We start from the raw sequence: 20,013 nt of genomic DNA on the forward strand, positions 1-20,013 counted from the left end.
ACACTATAGAAATTAAGGGATTTTTCTTTTCATGCCTTTTGTGGTTTACAGGGTTATTAAGTAGAAATTAATGGAACGTTCCTGTCTCTCTGAATTTTACATTAAATTAGAAAGGAGTCACAAATGAAGGGGTGTTTTTGATGGGATCTCCTCCATTAATACTCCCTTAACTCATTTTAAGGGGATTTTGCATGAATTAAGGGGTGAGTTACTGTAAATGTAAGGTTATAGTAAGGGATTACTGGTTCGTAGAGATACAATTTCATCTCCTACTACGGTGGTTCTCAACGTGGGGTCCGGGGACCACCAGTGGTCCTTGAGGGGGTTCCTGGGGGTCCCCAGCAAATTGATGAATTGTTCAATTTTAGAATTATTTCATTTATTTCAGAAGTTAACACAACTAGAGAAGGTATAAAAATCTATTTTGATCATTTCAATTCAATTCAATCCAATTCAAGGTGCTTTATTGGCATGACAGTTCACAAACAAACAATATTGGCAAAGCATGTCACAAGAGATTAATCATCAATTAAATTATTAAATAACAAAAAAAAAGTAACAGAAAAATAATTCCATCCCCTCCCATGTATTATTGTGTGTGTGTGTGTGTGTGTGTGTGTGTGTTGCTGTGCCTCCACTGTCTACTGACTATCATTGTTTCTGTGTTTATGTCACTTGTGTTTCTGAGGAAACATAAACCAGCAAAATATAACCTTATCCAATTAAAAAAAACAGAACTTTTCACATACATTCACATATTGTTATATTATTATTATATATATTATTATTAGTTTCACTCGTATCTCTCTACCTACAATACAGATAGTCATGGAATTCTGGACAAAATCATATCTAGAAATAGAAATACTCTCAAATGAGGGTCCATGGCCCTAATGTGGACTAAATTAGGGGTCCTTGATATGAAAAAGGTTGAGAATTACTGTCCTACTACACTGCTTTTCAGACGGAGGCTGTAGTACGGCCGTGACCCCTTGCCCCAGTTTCAGCACTGACCTCGCGTTCCTAATTCTAGCGGTTTGATTGGTTACCGTTATCACGCCAACCAATGAACGGCTTCGATGTGATGTCACTCATTAAATGAGCCATTGGGTGGCGTTGAGGGGGGCGTATCCCAGCTGCGCAGGCTCGCGTATAATACGGACGACTGACTTTCCCCCCTCCTCCGTTTTCTCAGCAACGGTTTGTGTGTCTGCGGAGCGGCAAGCGGGCCTCGCTGGAAACAGAACGGTTATAATGGCGGATCTTAAGGTGCGTACTGAAACACTGTAAACACTGATAGCTTAATGTAGCAAAGCTTGTCCCGTGCGCCGCAGAATAAAGCGACGTAGCGTAGCCGTTAGTGCATCAGGATGGCTGCGCCCCTCGCCACAGGCTGTCTGGGTGGTGTTTCCTTTCTGTGAAGACATGGCAGCTGAGGAGTGTATTGTTTTCTCACCGGTGCTGCAGATGGACGACAAGAAATATATCTGCATATGAACGTGAACTCGATGCATGTGTGTGTCCTTTGGCTATAGAGTCTGTGCTGTTTCATTTTTAGGGCGTGGTGTTGGGACTTTCAACATCCCGAGGGCATGGGTTCATTTCATACTGTATTTATGCATAATATTTCCGCCACTGCGCAGTAACCTGTGTGTTTGGGTGGTATAGTGCAGTGGCTCTCAACGTGGGGGCCGGGGACCACCAGGGGTCCTTGAGGAGGTTCCAGGGGGTCCCCAGAAAATGGATGAATTGTTAAACTTCACCATTATCTAATTTACAAGAACTTAACACAGAGAATGTAGAAGAATGACTGTTTTGATCATAGTTTCTCTGTTATCTCTCTACCTACAATACAGATAGTCATGGAATTCTGGACAAAATCATGTCTAACAATAAAAAAAATAGTAGATGTGGGGCCGAGAGACAAAATCTCATCAAATGGCGGTCTGTGGCCCTAATGTGGACTGAATTTGCGGTCCTTGGTATGAAAAAGGTTGAGAATCACTGGTATAGTGTCTACAGCAGAACAACAGAGTGTTAAAGCACACCTTGTCAGATTGATTTCTGTCACTAATCAGGGTTCCTACGCAGGTCTGGAAAAGTATTAAAAATGAATTAGATCATTTCCAGGTCTTGAATAGTTTGGGAATTTGAAAAAAATGTCTGGAAAAGTATGGAAAATGTTGCGGTTCAGGTCCGATACACACATAATTCTAGCTTTTATGTTGTTGTAGAGCCACTTTGAGTCCACAGTTTGTGTTGATGTGAAGAATAATGTTCAGATAGAGGGACGCTCTTATTACCCAGCCGCTGTCAGCATGCATTATATCAAATACCCACCAAAATCAAATCCAGTCAAGAACATAGGGTCTGGGAAAAATATGGAATTTTAAAATGGAAAGCGTGTAGGAACCCTGCCAATCATCTCACATATTCTGATATTTGTCTCTGTGAAGAACAATCTTCATCTATACAGTGATGTGACCTAGTTAGCAGGGGCAAGATGTCTGTCTGCGTAAATCATATTGAACACCAGACAAAATCTTCAACACAAATCAAGGTATGGAAAAAGTATGAAATTTTTAATTGAAAATGTGTAGGAACCCTGACTAATATCAGAATCTAAAATTCAACCTCCATCAGAAATCAGCACGGCTTCTTTTCCAGATCGGACTCGCGGCCCTGCATGCCTGGTCACATGCTTTCAAAGGATTAAATCAACTTGCCCTTTATTTATTCAGGGGAAGGTCCACTGAGCCCCATGCTGGTTTCCAGCAACAGCCTGCTGCACAGATATTCAGTTACACACGGTCACATCTGGGAGCCGACCAGTACAACCAGCCCTCCCCTGAGCAGCTGCACTGGGATGCAGAGTCTCTAACCTGTGTGCTTGTGACAGCACTCGAGGGCCAGGAAAGACTTTTAACATTGTCAACTGTGTTGCTGCAGCTTGATCTTTGCTCCTGTTATATGAGGCCAAAGGATATTGAATTTCTGCGGTAGAGCTTAGTAGATTAGATTTCAGGGCTTGTTGCTTGTGATTGCTGTAATTTCCTCACACACGTTGCGACATCCTGGCCAAAATGCTGGCCTGGGGTATTTCTTTTTTCCTCCCTTTTCTTTTTGTATTCAAAGCACGTTGCATACACCAGCAGCACAGTGTTTTTTTTTGGTAGGGTTTGGTTGATTTTAGCCTAGGGCTGGGCGATAATAGGGCTGGGCGATATGGACCAAAAATAATATCTCGGTATTTTTAGGCTGAATGGTGATACACGATGTATATCTCGGTATTTTCTACGAAGTGGGCTAAATGTTCAGTTGTAAGTAGGGCTGGGCGATATGGACAAAATCAAATATCACAAAATTTTTGACCAAATACCTCGATATCGATATTGTGACAATATTGAAGGGATGACTATTGGTGCTTTCACAAAATATTTACACAATGAGATTTTTGATAATCATCAGTAATGTGGATATAAGTGGGTAAAGGCAAATAATAGAACAGCTAGAACAGTCTGGTAAGTTCAGAAAATGACATCACTTTACTGTAATGCAGCCTTTAAAACCAGGAAAAGACACTTATGCCATATCACGATATTACCATATCCAAAATCTAAGACGATATCTAGTCTCATATCACGATATCGATATAATATCAATATATTGCCCTGCCCTAGGCGATAATTCAATATTATCGTTTATCGTCTTTCAGTGGAATCATATCGTGATGATATGAAGATATTTTAATATCGTGACACACATTTCTGCTGTCTAAATTGACGATGACAAGCAAATTTTACTTAAAAACTCTCATAAAATGAGGTATGGTAGGAATATTATTTGAATATTTCTGTTTTGTTTGACATCACACCTAACATTACCATTCGGTTCAATGAGACGAACATTCATTTGATTATTTAACGTGATTTTGCATACATGAACCATATTGTGATATATATTGATATCGAGAAAAATTCTTACGATTATCATGATATTGATTTCAACCATATCGCCCAGCCCTAATTTGCATGCATTTATTCAAATGAGTCAAAAGCAGTTCTCTGGTGATAATTAGACCCATGTAAATCATCTGTTGCATGAATACAACCAAAATGGGAGCAGTTGCACATACACAATATAAATAAGCGAGTGTGGAAACCTGTTTCTTCTTCTACTGCTACTTGATCTCAGCTGCTATCTTTGTGTTTTTGCACTTTATTTTCATAATGACTTCTTCTAGTGTTCCACCTGGTCTTCCCCTCTGGCACAGTTGGCACAGAGTGGCACAGCCAGTGTTGTTTTGTTGTTTTGTGAAAGGGTTCGACTGAATCAGTGAGCTTATTGTACTTGTATTGGCAGCCGAATGCCTCTTTTCAGTTACATTGTACTTCACAGCCAGACTGAAGGAGCGCTCTTCTCACTGAATGAAAGGATTTCAGGGTGAGCTCAGGCTGTAGTGTACCACTCTGGTCATATCAATACGCCAGCCTCATTTGCATAGCGCAGATAGTCAGGAGAGTTTAGTTGCCACACCCCGGACGAAGTTCACCTCACCAGTCATCTCTTTCTTATCTGAAGTTTTTTTTCATTGGTTTGACCACGTTTAAACCAGTCAAAAGTCTGAGTCAATGTCAAACCCCACAAAGGATACATGAATAAAAAATACACATGAACCCTGGTTATTTTTTTTACAACACAAACAAATGAATTGCAAGGCAGTAGAATGGAATGAAACACACAATCTAAATAAACTCAACCACACCACACCAGTTGAATTTTCAAAGGTTATGTCCTCTCCTGTGCAGGCTAAGTTTGACACCGCTGCCGAAGAGGTGAAGCAGCTGAAGGTGAAGCCGAGCGATGCGGAGATGCTGAAGGTCTACAGCCTGTTCAAGCAGTCCACCGTGGGCGACGTCAACACCGGTGAGACGGCAGGCTTGCTGAAAGGCTAAATCCGGTTATTTTCAACTTGGGCCTTGTTCTCCTAGTTTCTGCCATTTGATTGTGTTCAAAATGACTTCACTGTCAGAGCTTGATGTAGCTTCAGTTCACTGGGAGCAAAGCTGTCCACACACACACACAAACACACACAGGGTAAACACACTCTCCAACAATTGAACCCAAAAGTGATTGAAACACGTCTTTTCAATACAATGACACCCCCACTGCAGTGGGACCTGCCTACATCCAATTTACGGTGATCCATTGCCTGAAATATATATATTATATATAATACATATATTTCTGTATTAGATTTGTTATTTGAACTAGCATCAGCTAGACTGCTCAAGTACTCTGATGCTGCGTTCAGTGCATATCGAATGTCTGTAAATATGAACTGCCGACTGGGGAAAAAACATTCACTTCAGCCACCTAGTGGTAATTGCAAGTAAAATATCTGGGAAGTTTTTGCGGGCTCCGTTATCTCCCACCTGGCATCACAAATTTAGGAAGTGTGTCAACACAGCAGGGATTCCACCAAAGTCGGCAGTTCAAGGTGTTAAATATCACAAAATCAGTTATGTTCACACATAAAATCAGTGTGTGATTAATCAAGTAAAAGGTGTAAATGGCACTTTCAAGCTGAAGCAGCAAAATCCTGTTCTTTGCCTTTTTCTGATGTGACCTGAATGCAGCAGACATTTGGCAGCCAGCAAAGTAAATAAGGAAGTATCAAAGTATCAAATGGGTATCAAAAAGTATCAAATGGGCTATTATAACTGAAATGTTGCGATAATACAAGGCTCTTTTCCCCCTATGAGCCTGAGATCCTCTGGTAGGGTGCTGCTTGCCATTCCAAGGTCTAGGTTGAAAACCAAAGGAGACGGGGCCTTTGCCGTCTGGGCCCCTAGACTTTGGAACAATCTGCCAGAGGAGATCAGGCTTGCAGAGTCAGTTCCCAGTTTTATTTCACTTCTTAAGACACATTTTTATAAAAAATTATTTATTATAAATATTATTTCTGTTTGTTTGTTGTGACGCGCTTTGTTACCTGTATTGAAAAGTGCTATACAAATAAAGTTATTATTATTATTATTATTATTATTATTATTATTGTTGAATCTCACACTGCACTTTGACGGATCAGGCGCTGACCTCAGGCTTCTGTGAACTTCTTTCAATTACTTCAACTCTTTATTTCTGTGTGTGTGTGTGTGTGTCTGTGTCTCTCTCTCTGAAGCTCGTCCTGGCATGCTGGATTTCACTGGGAAAGCCAAATGGGACGCCTGGGAGAAGGAGAAAGGTACATGTTCAGCCCTGTAGATGGTGCTGCTGTTCCACATATGGCTTGGTCACTGTGAGGGAGAGTTGCAGTGTTACTGCTTCACATCGCTACCCAGGTCCGAGCCAAACTCTTGACCATGAGTTTGGGAATCTAGACTCCATGTAACGTATCGCAACTGACATGAAATCATTGAGAGCTGAGCATTTTTATTTCATACCAGAGTTAAGGTTGTTTCAATACCAAAGTTTTGACTTCGTTACCAGCTTTGGAACCTTAATGTCGGTATCGAATCAACTGCAGTAAATCACTGAGAATTTCTTATAAAATAAAATGAAATGCAAACTTAATAAAAGACGCACCGAACACACAGCCTGCCTCTTCCTCAGCCTTACATGCGTACATGGTAAAAGTCTCATTGAGATTAAAATCTCTTTTTCAAGAGTGACCTGGCCAAGAGAGCAGCATAAACATTGTTACAACAAATAGACACAACAATACAAACAGACAAATACAACTGTCACACTGCAAACAAGAGAACACAGTATCCAGTTAATATGCAATACAAGGTCAAGGACAAAAATCCAGTTATGCTGCATAAACAAGTAAAATTTTCTAAAACGATTTCAGTGAAATTCAGTGAAATTTCAGTACTATTTTCTCGATCCTTTAAAATGTACTTAAGTTCCCCCATAGTAATCAGCTCTGACAATTTCAGGTCCTTCTGTACATTATTCCAGGAAGAAGGGGCAGCGTATTTAAAATCTTTTTTGCCTAACTCTGTTCAAACTCTGGGGACCAACATCTGTAGAATATCATGAGAGCGCAGGCCATATTGATTTTGGTTTTTACACATGTATGTACACAGATAAGGAGGAACCAGCCCAAGGAGAGATTTATATATAAAAGCCAACCAATGCGAAGTCTGCAGACATACAGAGATGGACACTTAGCAGCATACAGAGTACAGTGGTGTACAAGATTGCCACAGCCAGTAATTCAAGCCCGTTCTCTAAGGGGTTGTCAGAAAGGCATTCTGGGAAATGTAGGAAATCACTAACTGAAGTAGAAGTAGATGAGGCAGGTTGAGGGAAAGTGGGTTCACCAAAAAATTATAACACGTCATCACAAAATAAATCCTGGAATGCTTAGACCACCATAAATGGAAGATATTCCACAGTGTACCAGTATATGAGGGTGAATGTTTTGTTTTGTTTTGTCTTTTAATGTTTGTTTGTTTTTTCTTTTTATGACAGGAAAGAGCCAAGAGGATGCCATGAACGAGTACATCAAGTTGGTAGAGGAGCTGAAGGAGAAGTATGGAAGCTAAAGTTGTCCCGTAAGCGTGAGCTGACCGGGCCGACTGCTGGCGGGACAGACACCGCTGGCCGGCCCACACCTCGCCCCTGTTAAATGCCTTAAACCCATGGACTGTGCCCTTTGCTACTATGATGCGCAACACATGTGAACGCCTGGTGGATCGCCAGTGGTCCAATGAGATTTAGGTGGCCGAAAAAACCACGGACGGACAGACAGAATCCGTCCTCCACCAGCAAACAAGGACTGAAACATTTCTTCTGTAATATGAATATAAAGCAGGACTCCTTGTCCAAAAAAAAAAAAGTTGTTTTTCTGGTTTATTCTCTGCATTTTCCCTCTGATGTGTTCTCGGTTTGCACACAAAATGAAAGTGTTATTTACAGCAGTGGTTCTCAACGTGGGGTCCGAGGACCACCAGGGGTCCTTGAGGGCGTTCCAGGGGGTCCCCAGCAAATTGATGAATTATTAAACTTCAGCATTATTTAATTTACAAGAAGTTAACACAATTAGAGAATGTAGAAGAATGACTGTTTTGAGCATAGTTTCTCTGTTATCTCTCTACCTACAATACAGATAGTCATGGAATAATGGACAAAATCATATCTAACAAAAATATTCTCAGATTTGGGTCTGAGAGACAAAATCTCATCAAATGGGGGTCCGTGGCTCGAATGTGTGCAAAATTAGGGTCCTTGATATGAAAAAGGTCGAGAACCACTGCTTTATAGGACGGTCAAACTGTAACTTTGAATGTGCAAATGAAGGATTTGGACAGGTTTATGATGAAAAAGAGGCCAAAAGGCTCAAAGGGAATATGAAAATTCATGTTTGTCAGAAGAGAATGTAATTAAAACTTTTTTTTTAAAATACTACATTTTATTAGGGACATAGGAACAGTATACAGTATGGTCATAAAAAAAGAACATGAAAGAAAATCCAGCGGTTGGGGCTTTACACAAACACAAAGTATTACAAGCATCCAAAGTTCTTACAGCTTTCAAATTAGATGAAGAATTTGTAGTTTTTATAAGTTGTAATGTATTGTTCTTTATTCCTTAATGAACACAGAGAAAAGAGGTTTCCTGCTAGAAAACTTGGGTTTGTGGATATGAAATTTAGCCAATAGAACTCTATTGGCAGTCGTTTTGGCCAGTAGACGTTTGTGGCAGGAAGCGTTTATTATTAGACATTTATTAGAAGTCAGACGTGTTGGCGTACCTGCACACCAGATGCGGTCAAAGTTTAATTGAATACAGAGGTGAGTACCACAGCAGGTGTTTCCAGGGGCTCTGTTAACATGGAGCAACTCACACTTTTAAAGGATAAGTTCGGTGATGCAATCGTCTCTTACATACCTGTAGTTACTTGTAGAGCCCTGCATTCTGGCCCGAGCCCGACGGTCAGGCCCGGGCCTGTTTCTTTTTTTTTTTTTTGGGGGGGGGGGGGGGGCTTGGGACTTGGAATCAATGGGCAGAAACGCACAGAAGACAGTCTGCCTGGTGCGTGCACACGCCCAAAAATAGAAGTCATGCGTATCTCCAGAGTTGCGGCTCCGATCCTGTTAAAAAGCTCAACCTTTTTCTGATAAACGTTTGAACTGACACATTTAATACTGGTAATGCTTTGGAAGTGTTTTGTATGGTGTTGATTTAATAAGCTATTCGAAATTGATCAAACACCTTAGGTTTTTATGTTAAAAAAATAAAAATAAAAAATCAGGCTCAGGTCGGGCTCAGGCTGAGAATTCTCATAAGCCTTAGGGCCCGGGCCGGGCTAGGGCCTGAATGTCTAGGGCCCGGGCCGGGCAAGGGCCTAAATTTGAGGCCCGTGCAGGGCTCTAGTTACTTGGACCGGCAGAGAATATTGGCTCCCAAGTCAGCTGTCAGTTGAAACGGCGAGCTGCTGTTGCCAGGCCTCTTGCTGCTAACAAGCAGTCCAAAGAGTATGTCAAAATATATAAACAAGCACAGATCCTGTACAGACCCACGGCGCGTGTTAGTGAAGCACGGATTACAGTTATATCTGCGGGCACCACCGTTAATCCACGGATCGGGCGGGTCGGGTCATAAAAATTAACATTCTGATTAATAGCAGATTGGTTGCGGGTGGGTGAAATAATACATCATTAATGAGGAAAATGTTGTTTATTTATGTAAAACCAGCCTACTTCAGTGTAATATGTTACCATATCATCACGCTTACTATATCCCACTGAGAAATAATGGTAATGTGTGATCGGGTGCGCATAAAAAAAAAAAAGTTTCTGAGTTCATTAAATACCTGCAGCGATCCCACCGCAGCAGAAACGATACGTGCGTCTCCCCATTAAGAGAGACGCTGTGTCGACACTAATAACAATTATTTCTATTATGCAAGAGAGAAACGGGACCGCAGCATAACTATGAAACTGTATTGCAAAGGCACAGTTCACCATGGAAACGTTTAATTACTGAAAGCAGCCTCTCTAATCTTTAAAGTAACTCGTTAAAGAAAACACTCATACATCAATACAACGAACACACAATAAAGAAATCACATAGAAAGCTCGTGCTGCTCGACATAATTTAAAAGGCAATATAGAGGTGGAGTGAAATGTCCATGCGGGTGCGGGTCTATAAATTGTAGAAAACAATTTGTTCGGGTGGGTGGCTGGTGGATGATTTATGCGCACGTGGATTCGGATGGCGTCAGAGCCGATCCGCGCATCACTAGCGCGTGTGTTCAATTCTATGCACTGAAGCACTGCGACACGGTTAAATGACCTAAGTCCACTAACGTTACTTAAATACCACAAGGCACCATTAAAGTTTGTAGGGCAGCGAAGACGAGTTATTGTCGTTACTGACTGTGGAATGTTAAGTTTCGCTTTTGTTTTCACACCGGGAGACTCTGTGGATTGAGTTCAGTCTGCTGGTCTGCTGTCTGTGCATCTCCACATTACAGACATGACACGATGCGCACATCAGGCGCATTAGAGATCGATTTAGATCCATTTCTACACACTCACCAACTTTTGATTTTGTGCCTCTGTGTGGGAAAACACTGCATCTCACAGTCAAAAACGCCCTCTAGAGGCCATCTGAGGAAGCACATCATCTCACTAAGTGTGACTTGACTGACTGACTGACTGACTGACTGACCTGAATTTGGCTCATGATGCCCTCGGCTGCGCTGTGGGAAAGGCATCTGTAGATTCCACAGGGGAATTGAGACTAAATGGAACAGCTGCAAATGCATAATACATAAATACATATAGTACATCAAAGTCACTCACTTTCCATCACCCCTCCGCCCCTCCCATCAAATAAAACTGCCTTTCTCTCCTGACTGATATTGCATTGGGTTACATACTGTATAATAAAAATCATGCTTGTAGAGGTAACGCACACATCTATAAATGTTATTATACTAGTCCATACCCGGGGATGCACACGCCACAACTCCGTGCAGACTTGCCAAAAATGTGCATAAACAGCGTATATTTGGGAAAATGGAAAATCAGCTTTGTCAGTCCCTGCCTATGCCAATGCTCAATGCCCAATGTGCAGTTTCAGATTGATTGGCCAACCCATTGAGGAGCAAAATGGATGCAGACAGACAGACAGAAGGACAGAGTTTTCCTCATTTTATAGGATGTAGGATTTGTAGGATTAAACTCTACTGAGACTTAATAAGCTACTATGGTGTGCTGAAAAGATTAAGGCTCCAAATAAAATCTCGCCCCAAATTCCGTCTTCGATATCCTTCTATATATTGCTATATCACACTCTGCTCAGCTGACTCAGAAAAGTCTGTACATGGTGTAAAGCAGTGGTTCTCAACGTGGGGTCCGGGGACCACCAGGGGTCCTTGAGCGGGTTCCAGGGGGACCCCAGCAAATTGATGAATTGTTAAACTTCAGCAATATTTAATTTACAAGAAGTTAGGGGATGTAGAAGAATGATTATTTTGATCATAGTTTCACTGTTATCTCTCTACAATAGAGATATTTGTGGGATTCTGGACAAAATCATATCTAACAATAAACATATTCTCAGATTTGGGTCCAAGAGACAAAATCTCATCAAATGGGGGTCCGTGGCTCTACTGTGGACTAAATTAGGGTTCCTTGATATGAAAAAGGTTGAGAATCACTGGTGTAAAGCATGCGTGGAGGTGCATACATTCTCATAGCGTGTTTCTTCTTTATATAAACCAATTTCTGCATGCAAAGTATATATAGATTATTTTTGTGCATATGCATCATTTATACATCTGGTCCCTGGTCTCCTTCCCCTGGTTACTGCTCATTGTACCACATCTGGAGCTTTCATAAGGATAAAAACAAACACTTTCCCTCAGATTTGGGAAGAAAGGAAAGGAGCGGCTTCAGCTACTTATTCTCTCCGGAGGGACTTTCACTGTGTTGTCGTCTTTGTCATACACTGATGCCAGACATTTTCCCTGAACTTTTGACAACCAGGCTCTCGACACGTCCTCTCCAGACACTGTGACTGCTATCGGCGTCAAGGTAAGCTGATTTACTTTTGATTTGATTAAAACTGTAGGGCCTTATAACTGCAAAACGGTTTTCACATCTGCAATACAAACTGTTATTCAGATTTATTCAAACTATAGGGAAATGTGGAGCAGCAGTGTCACACCCTACAGTACCCAGAGTGCTGCAGTGCAACCAGAGCAGTCAGTGAGGAAAATACAGTGTGTCAACAATCACAAAACATGACAGACAAACAGAATAAATAAATAACATAAAAAAAGAAAAAAAAACACAAAGCACAGGGCTTTTATAGTAGTGCTGCGTTCACATCTATGGAAGCCCATTTCTGCCAGAGTGATGAAAAAAATGGTCCTGTAAGTCATTATAATGAGAAACTTTCTCAAAATAATGAGTTAGTAATTTCCTGGACAAGTAATTTTACTTGTACTTGAGTTAATTTTCACTAAAGTAACAATACTTGTACTTGAGTAGCCTTTTTGTCAGTACTCTTTCCACCTCTGCCCACATGCCACACCCCTTAGACCACTGACCCACCACTCATACATACAGATATTGACATTTTAACAATAGAGGTACAAGTTAGTAACATATGAGTTGTACAGTAGTAAGAAAAAAAACGAATGAAAACAAAAAAGAATCAGGACTTTGATCCAAATTTGAAAAGCCTGAGTAATGTGGCTGTTTTTTTTTTTTAATGTGAACTGAGTGATGCTACTCTGCAAATTTGACTGATTTTTGTTTCAATAAGTGGTTATTTGCCTTTTGCTTAGATAGTTTGCCTATAATTTCATTTCTGACTACACTAGTTTTCAGTCTGGCTCCTGTGCTCCACCGTTATCACGCCAGCTTTTGTATGATGTCACTCATTAAATCAGCCAGTGGCGCTGAGGAGGCATGTCCAACGTGCACAGGCTCATGTATAAAGGGCAACCGTGAATTTTATCCTTTAAACTACAAGACCCAAGCTATCTTCATTATATCCTGTAAAGCAGCAGTTTATCTGCGGAGCGGCAAGCGGGCCTCCTTGAAAACAGAACTGTTATAATGACTTCTCTTATGGTGTGTATTGAATTTGTAACATTTCAATAGTTAAACTTAGCTAAGCTTTTCCTGTGTACCGCAGAATACGTGGAGTTCAACCAGGATGGCTGCGCCCCTGGCTGGGTGGTGTTCTGTGAAGACATGGCAGCTAGAGAGTGTATTGTTTTCTCACCGGTGCTTCAGATGGTCAACAAGAAATATCTTTGCATATTAATGTGAACTTGATGTATGAATGTTCTTTGGCTGTCAAAAAAATTCATTTTAGGGTGTGGTGGTGGGACCACTTGCACCATCCTCTGAGTGCATGTGTGCATGTCATACAGTGTATTTATGCGTAATATTTCCGCCGCTGTGCAGTAACCTGTGTGTTTGGGTGGTGTAGTGTCTACAGCAGAACAACAGGGAGTGTTAAAGCAGTGATTGTCAACCTTTTTCATATCAAGGACCCTAATTTAGTCCACATTAGATGACGAGATTTTGTGTCTGACGCAAATCTGAGAATATTTTTATTGTTAGATATGAATTTGTCCAGAATCCCATGACTGTCTGTAATGTAGGTGGAGAGATAACAGAGAAAAAATAATCAAAAAGGTAATTCTTCTACATTCTCTAATTGTGTTAACTTCTTGTAAATGAAATAATGCTGAAGTTTAACAATTGACCAGTTTGCTGGGGACCCCCTGGAACCCCCTCAAGGACCCCTGGTGGCCCCCGGACCCCACGTTGAGAACCGCTGCGTTAAAGCACACCTTGTCAGATTGGTATCTCACTAATATCAGAAGATTATCTAAAATTCAACCTCCGGAAGAAATCAGCACAGCTTCTTTTTCAGATCAGACAAGGGACTCCTTGATTCAGTCAGTCCAGCTGAAGAGCTTATTGTACTTCTAGCCATGTATTGGCAGCCAAATGCCTCTTTTCAGTTACATTGTGCTTCACTGCCAGATTGAAAGAGCACTCTTCTCACTGAATGAAAGGATTTCAGGGTGAGCTCAGGCTGCGCTGTAGTTCTAGCACTTCCACTAAGTGCATGTGTTCAGACTGTCAGGTTAGTTTAGTTGTTACACCCCAAACAAAGTTCAACTCACCAGCCACCTCTTACTTATCAGAATCTGTCTGATGGTTTTTCATTGGTTTCTCTGTTTTTGCGGTGGTATAGACTTATGCTACAACAGATTTTTATAAAACTTGTGCCCATTTAATAGACTCCGACCTAAGTTTTAACAGTCATGTAAAAGCAATAACAAAATCAGCATTTTATCACCTTAAAAACATAGCCAAATTCAGGGACGTTATGACAAAACAAGATTTGGAAAAACTGATTCATGCTTTTATCTCCAGAAAAATTGATTACTGCAATGGACTTCTGACAGGACTTCCTAAAAAGATCATCAGGCACCTGCAACTTATTCAAAATTCTGTTCTGACCAAAACCAAAAGGACAGCAGCCCACATCACCCAGTCCTTAAATTTCTACACTGGTTGCCAGTAAGCCACAGAATTGATTTTCAAGTTTTATTACTTACTTATAAATCTCTACATGGGAGTTAGCCCTAAATATTTGACTGATATGCTTGAGCAATATAACCCCACAAGACCTCTTAGATCACTGGGGAGTGGACTGCTAGTGGTGCTCAGAACAAAATCAAATCAAGGAGAAGCAGCTTTTAGTCATTATGCAGCACAGCACTGGAACCAACTGCCTGATGGCCTTAGGAATGCCCCAACCATTGCAGTCTTTAAATCAAGACTGAAAACCTTACTGTTCTCAAGCGCTTTCAACTAAATGTTTTTAAAACCTAAGACCTTATTATCATGTTATTATTTTTTTTTTTTTAATTAAATTGTGTTATTTTAGCTTTGTATTGTGTTGTTTTAATTTAAATGCCATGCCTTGCCTTGCCATTGACACACTTTTGGCAAACATGAAGCAAGCTTAGGTAAATGATCTGTGCTGCATTAGCGGTCCTAGCCCAGGAAGTCAGTGCAAGTCCACCTTTTTAATAGCATGGTAGCACGGTGGTTGGACAGACTATCTTTCACCTGAAGGACCAGTGTCGGAAGCAAGTGTCCTTGAGCAAGACACTGAATCCCTACCAGCTCCAGGATCCTGCTCTGTAGCTGACCCTGGCCTCTGACCTCCCTGGAGTCCACAGGGATCAAAAAAAGTATTAGCCTACCACTGAATTGTTTTCCTCTCCTGTGCAGGTTCAGTTCAACGCAGCTGTCACCGAGGCGAGGCTGCTGAAGGTGAAGTTGAGCGATGCGGAGATGCTGAGGATCTACGGGCTGTTCAAGCAGGTCACCGTAGGCGACGTGGACATCGGTGAGACAGCAGCTTACGGCTTAAAGGAATAGTTCACCCAAAAATGAAAATCCTGTCATCATCTCCTCCCCCTCATGCCAGTTGAAACACAGGTGAAGTTTGTCCATATAACACACAGGGAGGCTGCAGCACAACTCCATAGCAGCCTTCTCCAAAACAACTGAAGTCAGTGGGGACCAGTTCTTCAGAGTTCCAAAAAGACCTACAGTATATTTACACCATCATTTAGTGCAAATCTTAACTACAGCTGATTGATTTGCAACAAATAATGGTGTATAGGTCTTTCTATTCACAGTGTGATTGTTTGGCTGTTTTTGTTTTGGAACTCTAGAGCAGTGTTTCTCAATGTGGGGTCCGGGGACCACCAGGGGTCCTTGAGGGGGTTCCAGGGGGTCCCCAGGCAAATTAATGAATTGTTAAACTTCACCATTATTTCATTTACAAGAAGTTAACACAGTTAGAGAATGTAGAAGAATGACTGTTTTGATCATAGTTTCTCTGTTATCCATCTACCTACAATACAGATAGTCATGGAATTCTGGACAAAATCATATCTAATAATAAATAACAACTATTATAACATTATAACAAATATTTGCATATTTGGGTCCGAAACACAAAATCTCATCAAATGGGGGTCCAAGGCCCAAATGTGGACTAAATTAGGTGTCCTTGATATGAAAAAGGTTGAGAATCACTGCTCTAAAGAACAGGTCCCCATTGACTTCAGTTGTTTTGGAGAAGGCTGCTACCAAGTTGTGCTGCAGCCTCCCTGTGTGTTATATGGACTAACAAATTTCACCTGTGTTTCATTTGGCATGAGGGTGAGTAGATGATGACCGAATTTTCATTTTTGAGTGAACTATTCCTTTAACTCACAGCCTGCTGCCACTTTGCAGCTCAGTACGATCACTGCAGTTCTGTCCATCACATTATCACCACTATTACACATACAATCATTGTAGGAAATTGACATCACCCAAAAGCAGAATGCAGTGATTGGTAAATTTGTCTACCTGACACTGCAGCCAGTAACCAGCCATCCTTCAGCTGTCGTTTTTCTTTCAACTAAACTCCAGTTTCTATCTCTGTGTGTCTCTTTCTCTCTGAAGATCGTTCTAGGATAGTGGATGACACTGGGAAAGCCAAATGGGACGCCTGGGAGAAGGAGAAAGGTACATGTTCAGCCCTGTAGATGGTGCTGCTGTTCCACATATGGCTTGGTCACTGTGAGGGAGAGTTGCAGTGTTACTGCTTCACATCGCTACCCAGGTCCGAGCCAAACTCTTGACAAGGAGTATGGGAATCTACCTCCATGTAATGTGCCTGTGGCCGATTCCATACACCCACTCTTTGACGCGGTTTCCCGTCTTTTAGTGCAATATTTTAAGTGTTTCCTGCTGAAAGGCAAGTGACATGAAATCATTTTAGTTTTAGTTAAAAATTGTAATTTCATATCGGAGTGTGACTGTGTGTTGAATTTGGTGAAGGGTATCTGGAATTGGCCACCGATCTTCAGACCGGAGCAGTTGAAGTTCACGTTTGAGATAATTCAGGAATGTCTCTCTTTCAAATTTGACCATCAGCAACTAATTGGTCAAAGCACAAACTTGGAATAGAATGATTGTGCAACATATTAGATCAAATCCCTGCTTACTAGATCTTGCTAGTAGGTAGCTCTATCTTGTTCTGCCTTCATTTTCATAATTCTATTCACTCACGCTCTTGCCAGAACCTACTTAACATGAAAAATCCACCCTAAAACACTTTAACACATAAAGGATAAGTTCAGTGATCTTGCACCTATATATAATTCGTTTCTTCCATACCTGCAGTACTTGGACCCGCAGAGAATATTGTCTCCAGAGTCAGCTGTCGGTTGAAACAGCGAGCTCCGCTGCCTCTTGCTGCTAACAATGAGTGCAGAGAAAAATAGTTCAGTGATTTCCTGATTAGTGAAAGTGTGCGTAATGGCAGAATTGTATCATGAAGTCAGAGCTCATTTAAATGTATGTACTTTGCAACTTTTCCGTTTATTCTCAGCTAACCTGTGGAGCCTACAAATGGCTTTTTGGGAGATATTTTGACAAACATTTTGAACTGATTGTTCGCAGCAAGAGGCAGCAAGAGGCAGCGGAGCTCACTTAGTATCTCAAAACAATAAGAAACTTTCTCAAAATAGTGACTGGTGGAAATGGGCCTCCATAGTAAACTATGGAAGCCTATGGAAGCCCATTTCCGCCAGTGTGATGAAAAAAAAAACGGTCCTGTAAGTCAGTATAATGAGAAACTTTCTCAAAATAATGACTTAGTATCTCAAAAAGTATGAGTTAGTATCTCAAAGATACTAACTCATTATTTGGAGAAAGTTTCTAATTGTTTTGAGATACTAAGTCATTATTTGGAGAAAGTTTCTCATTATAATGACTTACAGGATCTTTTTTTTTCATCACACTGGCGGAAATGGGCTTCCATAGTAAACAACATGATGTCACATCAATATTTCGAGTGCCAGCAGCAATGGAGTTTGATATCAGAAAATGTTTCAGGATGTAAAACATCAGCGGTAAAGGTCAGGTTTTGGTGTCAGTCCCTCAGAATCAAAGAGCGAGGGCTTCTTTCTAGAGCCACCATTTTGCACCAAGAGACGTTCAACAATCATACAGGGAGAAATCCATCGTAGAAGAGGAGAGAGATCAGTTTCTCCACCCACAGGAACAGGAGATAGACCAGAATGCAATGCAGCAGAGAGACAGGTTGAGTTTTTTCAGTGACTTTTTTGTTGACTAGCACTGTTTCAACTGGGAAATCTCTATCTCCACTATCACTATCTACATGTATAAACCACAGCTGAATGTAGCAAGTTCATGCCCATTCACTGTGGGTTGTAGAAAGGCATTCTGGGAAATGTAGGAAATTACTAACTGAAGTGAAAATAAACAAGGCAGAAACAAGGCAGACACCAAAAATGTAAATTACAACACTTGTACACAGTGTACAAGTATACTGGGTGGATTTATTTTCCTTTTTTTTAAAAATGTTTTACTTATTTTTTATAACAGGAAAGAGCGAAGAGGATGCCATAAAGGATTACATCAAGTTGGTAGAGGAGCTGAAGGAGAAGTATGGAAGCTAAAGTTGTCCTGTAAGCGTGAGCTGACCGGGGCCGACTGCTGGCGGGACAGACACCGCTGGCCGGCCCACACCTCGCCCCTGTTAAATGCCTTAAACCCATGGACTGTGCCCTTTGCTACTATGATGCGCAACACATGTGAACGCCTGGTGGACCTGGTGGAAAACCACAGATGGACAGACAGAATCCGTCCTCCACCAGCAAACAATTAGTGAAACATATTGAAACATTACTCCTGTAATATGAATATAAAGCCAGACTCCATGTCAAAAAAACAATGTTGTTTCTCTGGTCTATTCTCTGCATTTTCCTTCTGATGCGTTCTAGTTTTGCACACATTACATAAGTATTATTTACAAGATGGTCAAACTGTAACTTTGAGTGTGCAAATGATTCACAGTGGATGGAGATGAAAATATCAAACTTCCTTGACCTAGCATGGTTCCTCAAGGATTTGGTCCGGTTTATAATCTTTGCTTTAGGAAAAAGTGGCCAAAAGGCTCAAAGGGAAAATTAAAATTCATGTTTATCATTAGAGTTACTTGATTTTTCTATGCACTGTCACTCACAGGTTTATTTAATGAACTTTATGCCACACACTGATGTAGGCAGATTAAGCATTATACACCTGCAGTACCACACAAGATGGAGGATTGCATGGTAGTTGAAGTAGAAAGTTTATTTCATTATTTATTTCTCTGGAAGTTATGAGCGTGTATAATTATGACTGTTTTTATCATAGTTTACACTGTCCCCACTGCTACCACTCACTAGTGATATAATTTGGTACAAAGTCATCTCATATAAATTCTCTGAAGAGTGGGGGCCTGTGCTCTATCATGCATCTTTTTTTGGGTCCTTGATATGCAGAAACGGACCATTTGAGTATTTTTCTCCCCTGCTTTGGGTTCAGTCCAACTTCAACATTCAGTTCAGCATGATTATTATAAACATCCAACCAAAAATCTATAACCTCCAGTCAGCAACCATCATTAATTATTTTTTTCCTAAAAGAATATCCTCATAACTTCCCTCACTTTAAAACTACTTACCTCGGTGTAGGCTATACCAGTGGTTCTCAACGTAGGGTCGGGGGCCCACCAGGGGTCCTTGAGGGGCTTCCAGGGGGTCCCCAGCAAACTGATGAATTGTTAAACTTCACCATTATTTAATTTACAAGAAGTTAACACAATTAGAGAATGTAGGAGAGTGACTGTTTTGATCATAGTTTCACTGTTATCTCTCTACCTACAATACAGACAGTCATGGAATTCTGCTTAAAATCATATCTAACAATTGAAAATATTCTCAGATTTGGGTCTGAGAGACAAAATCTCATCAAATGGGGGTATATTATTTTCCTTTTATAAATTATTGACTTCTGGGCTTTACTTTACGTGGGAAGTTGGTGTCTACTTTTTAATTGGCAATACATTTTATTGAACGCGAGATGTCACCACAGGCCGTCT

The 20,013-nt window shown here is 40.9% G+C and overlaps 2 protein-coding genes across 3 annotated transcripts; both read left to right on the plus strand.

The window, feature by feature from the left end:
* The first annotated feature begins 1,146 nt into the window (after positions 1 to 1,146).
* LOC139639061 (acyl-CoA-binding protein-like) lies at positions 1,147 to 7,841 on the plus strand. 2 transcript variants are annotated; one of them, XM_071513124.1, is made up of 4 exons: positions 1,147 to 1,269; positions 4,809 to 4,926; positions 6,185 to 6,247; positions 7,483 to 7,841. In XM_071513124.1, exons 1-4 carry the CDS (start codon positions 1,255 to 1,257, stop codon positions 7,554 to 7,556), a joined length of 270 nt encoding a protein of 89 aa, XP_071369225.1. In that variant the 5' UTR covers positions 1,147 to 1,254; the 3' UTR covers positions 7,557 to 7,841. The 2 variants fall into 2 exon arrangements, with proteins under 2 accessions (XP_071369225.1, XP_071369224.1); XM_071513123.1 differs by lacking the exon at positions 1,147 to 1,269 and having other exon boundaries at positions 4,791 to 4,926.
* Positions 7,842 to 11,691: 3,850 nt separating this feature from the next.
* LOC139639062 (acyl-CoA-binding protein-like) lies at positions 11,692 to 18,692 on the plus strand. Its single transcript, XM_071513126.1, has 6 exons — positions 11,692 to 11,701; positions 12,009 to 12,056; positions 13,168 to 13,271; positions 15,294 to 15,411; positions 16,524 to 16,586; positions 18,474 to 18,692. Exons 1-6 carry the CDS (start codon positions 11,692 to 11,694, stop codon positions 18,545 to 18,547), a joined length of 417 nt encoding a protein of 138 aa, XP_071369227.1. The 3' UTR covers positions 18,548 to 18,692.
* The last annotated feature ends 1,321 nt before the right edge of the window (positions 18,693 to 20,013 follow it).

The sequence above is a fragment of the Centroberyx affinis genome, unplaced genomic scaffold (assembly GCF_046629955.1).
Source record: "Centroberyx affinis isolate AG114_WGS23_722 - 3 ecotype Tasmania unplaced genomic scaffold, CSIRO-AGI_Caff_v1 ptg006788l_1, whole genome shotgun sequence".
NCBI lineage: Eukaryota > Metazoa > Chordata > Actinopteri > Beryciformes > Berycidae > Centroberyx > Centroberyx affinis.

Coding starts and splice junctions, on each gene's coding strand:
- LOC139639061 (XM_071513123.1), top strand. CDS start 4,791: ATGTCCTCTCCTGTGCAGGCTAAGTTTGACACCGCTGCCGAAGAGGTG. Junction 4,927..6,184: donor CGTGGGCGACGTCAACACCG/GTGAGACGGCAG, acceptor CTCTCTCTGAAG/CTCGTCCTGGCATGCTGGAT. Junction 6,248..7,482: donor CGCCTGGGAGAAGGAGAAAG/GTACATGTTCAG, acceptor TTTTTATGACAG/GAAAGAGCCAAGAGGATGCC.
- LOC139639062 (XM_071513126.1), top strand. Junction 13,272..15,293: donor TCTCACCGGTGCTTCAGATG/GTCAACAAGAAA, acceptor TCTCCTGTGCAG/GTTCAGTTCAACGCAGCTGT. Junction 15,412..16,523: donor CGTAGGCGACGTGGACATCG/GTGAGACAGCAG, acceptor TTCTCTCTGAAG/ATCGTTCTAGGATAGTGGAT.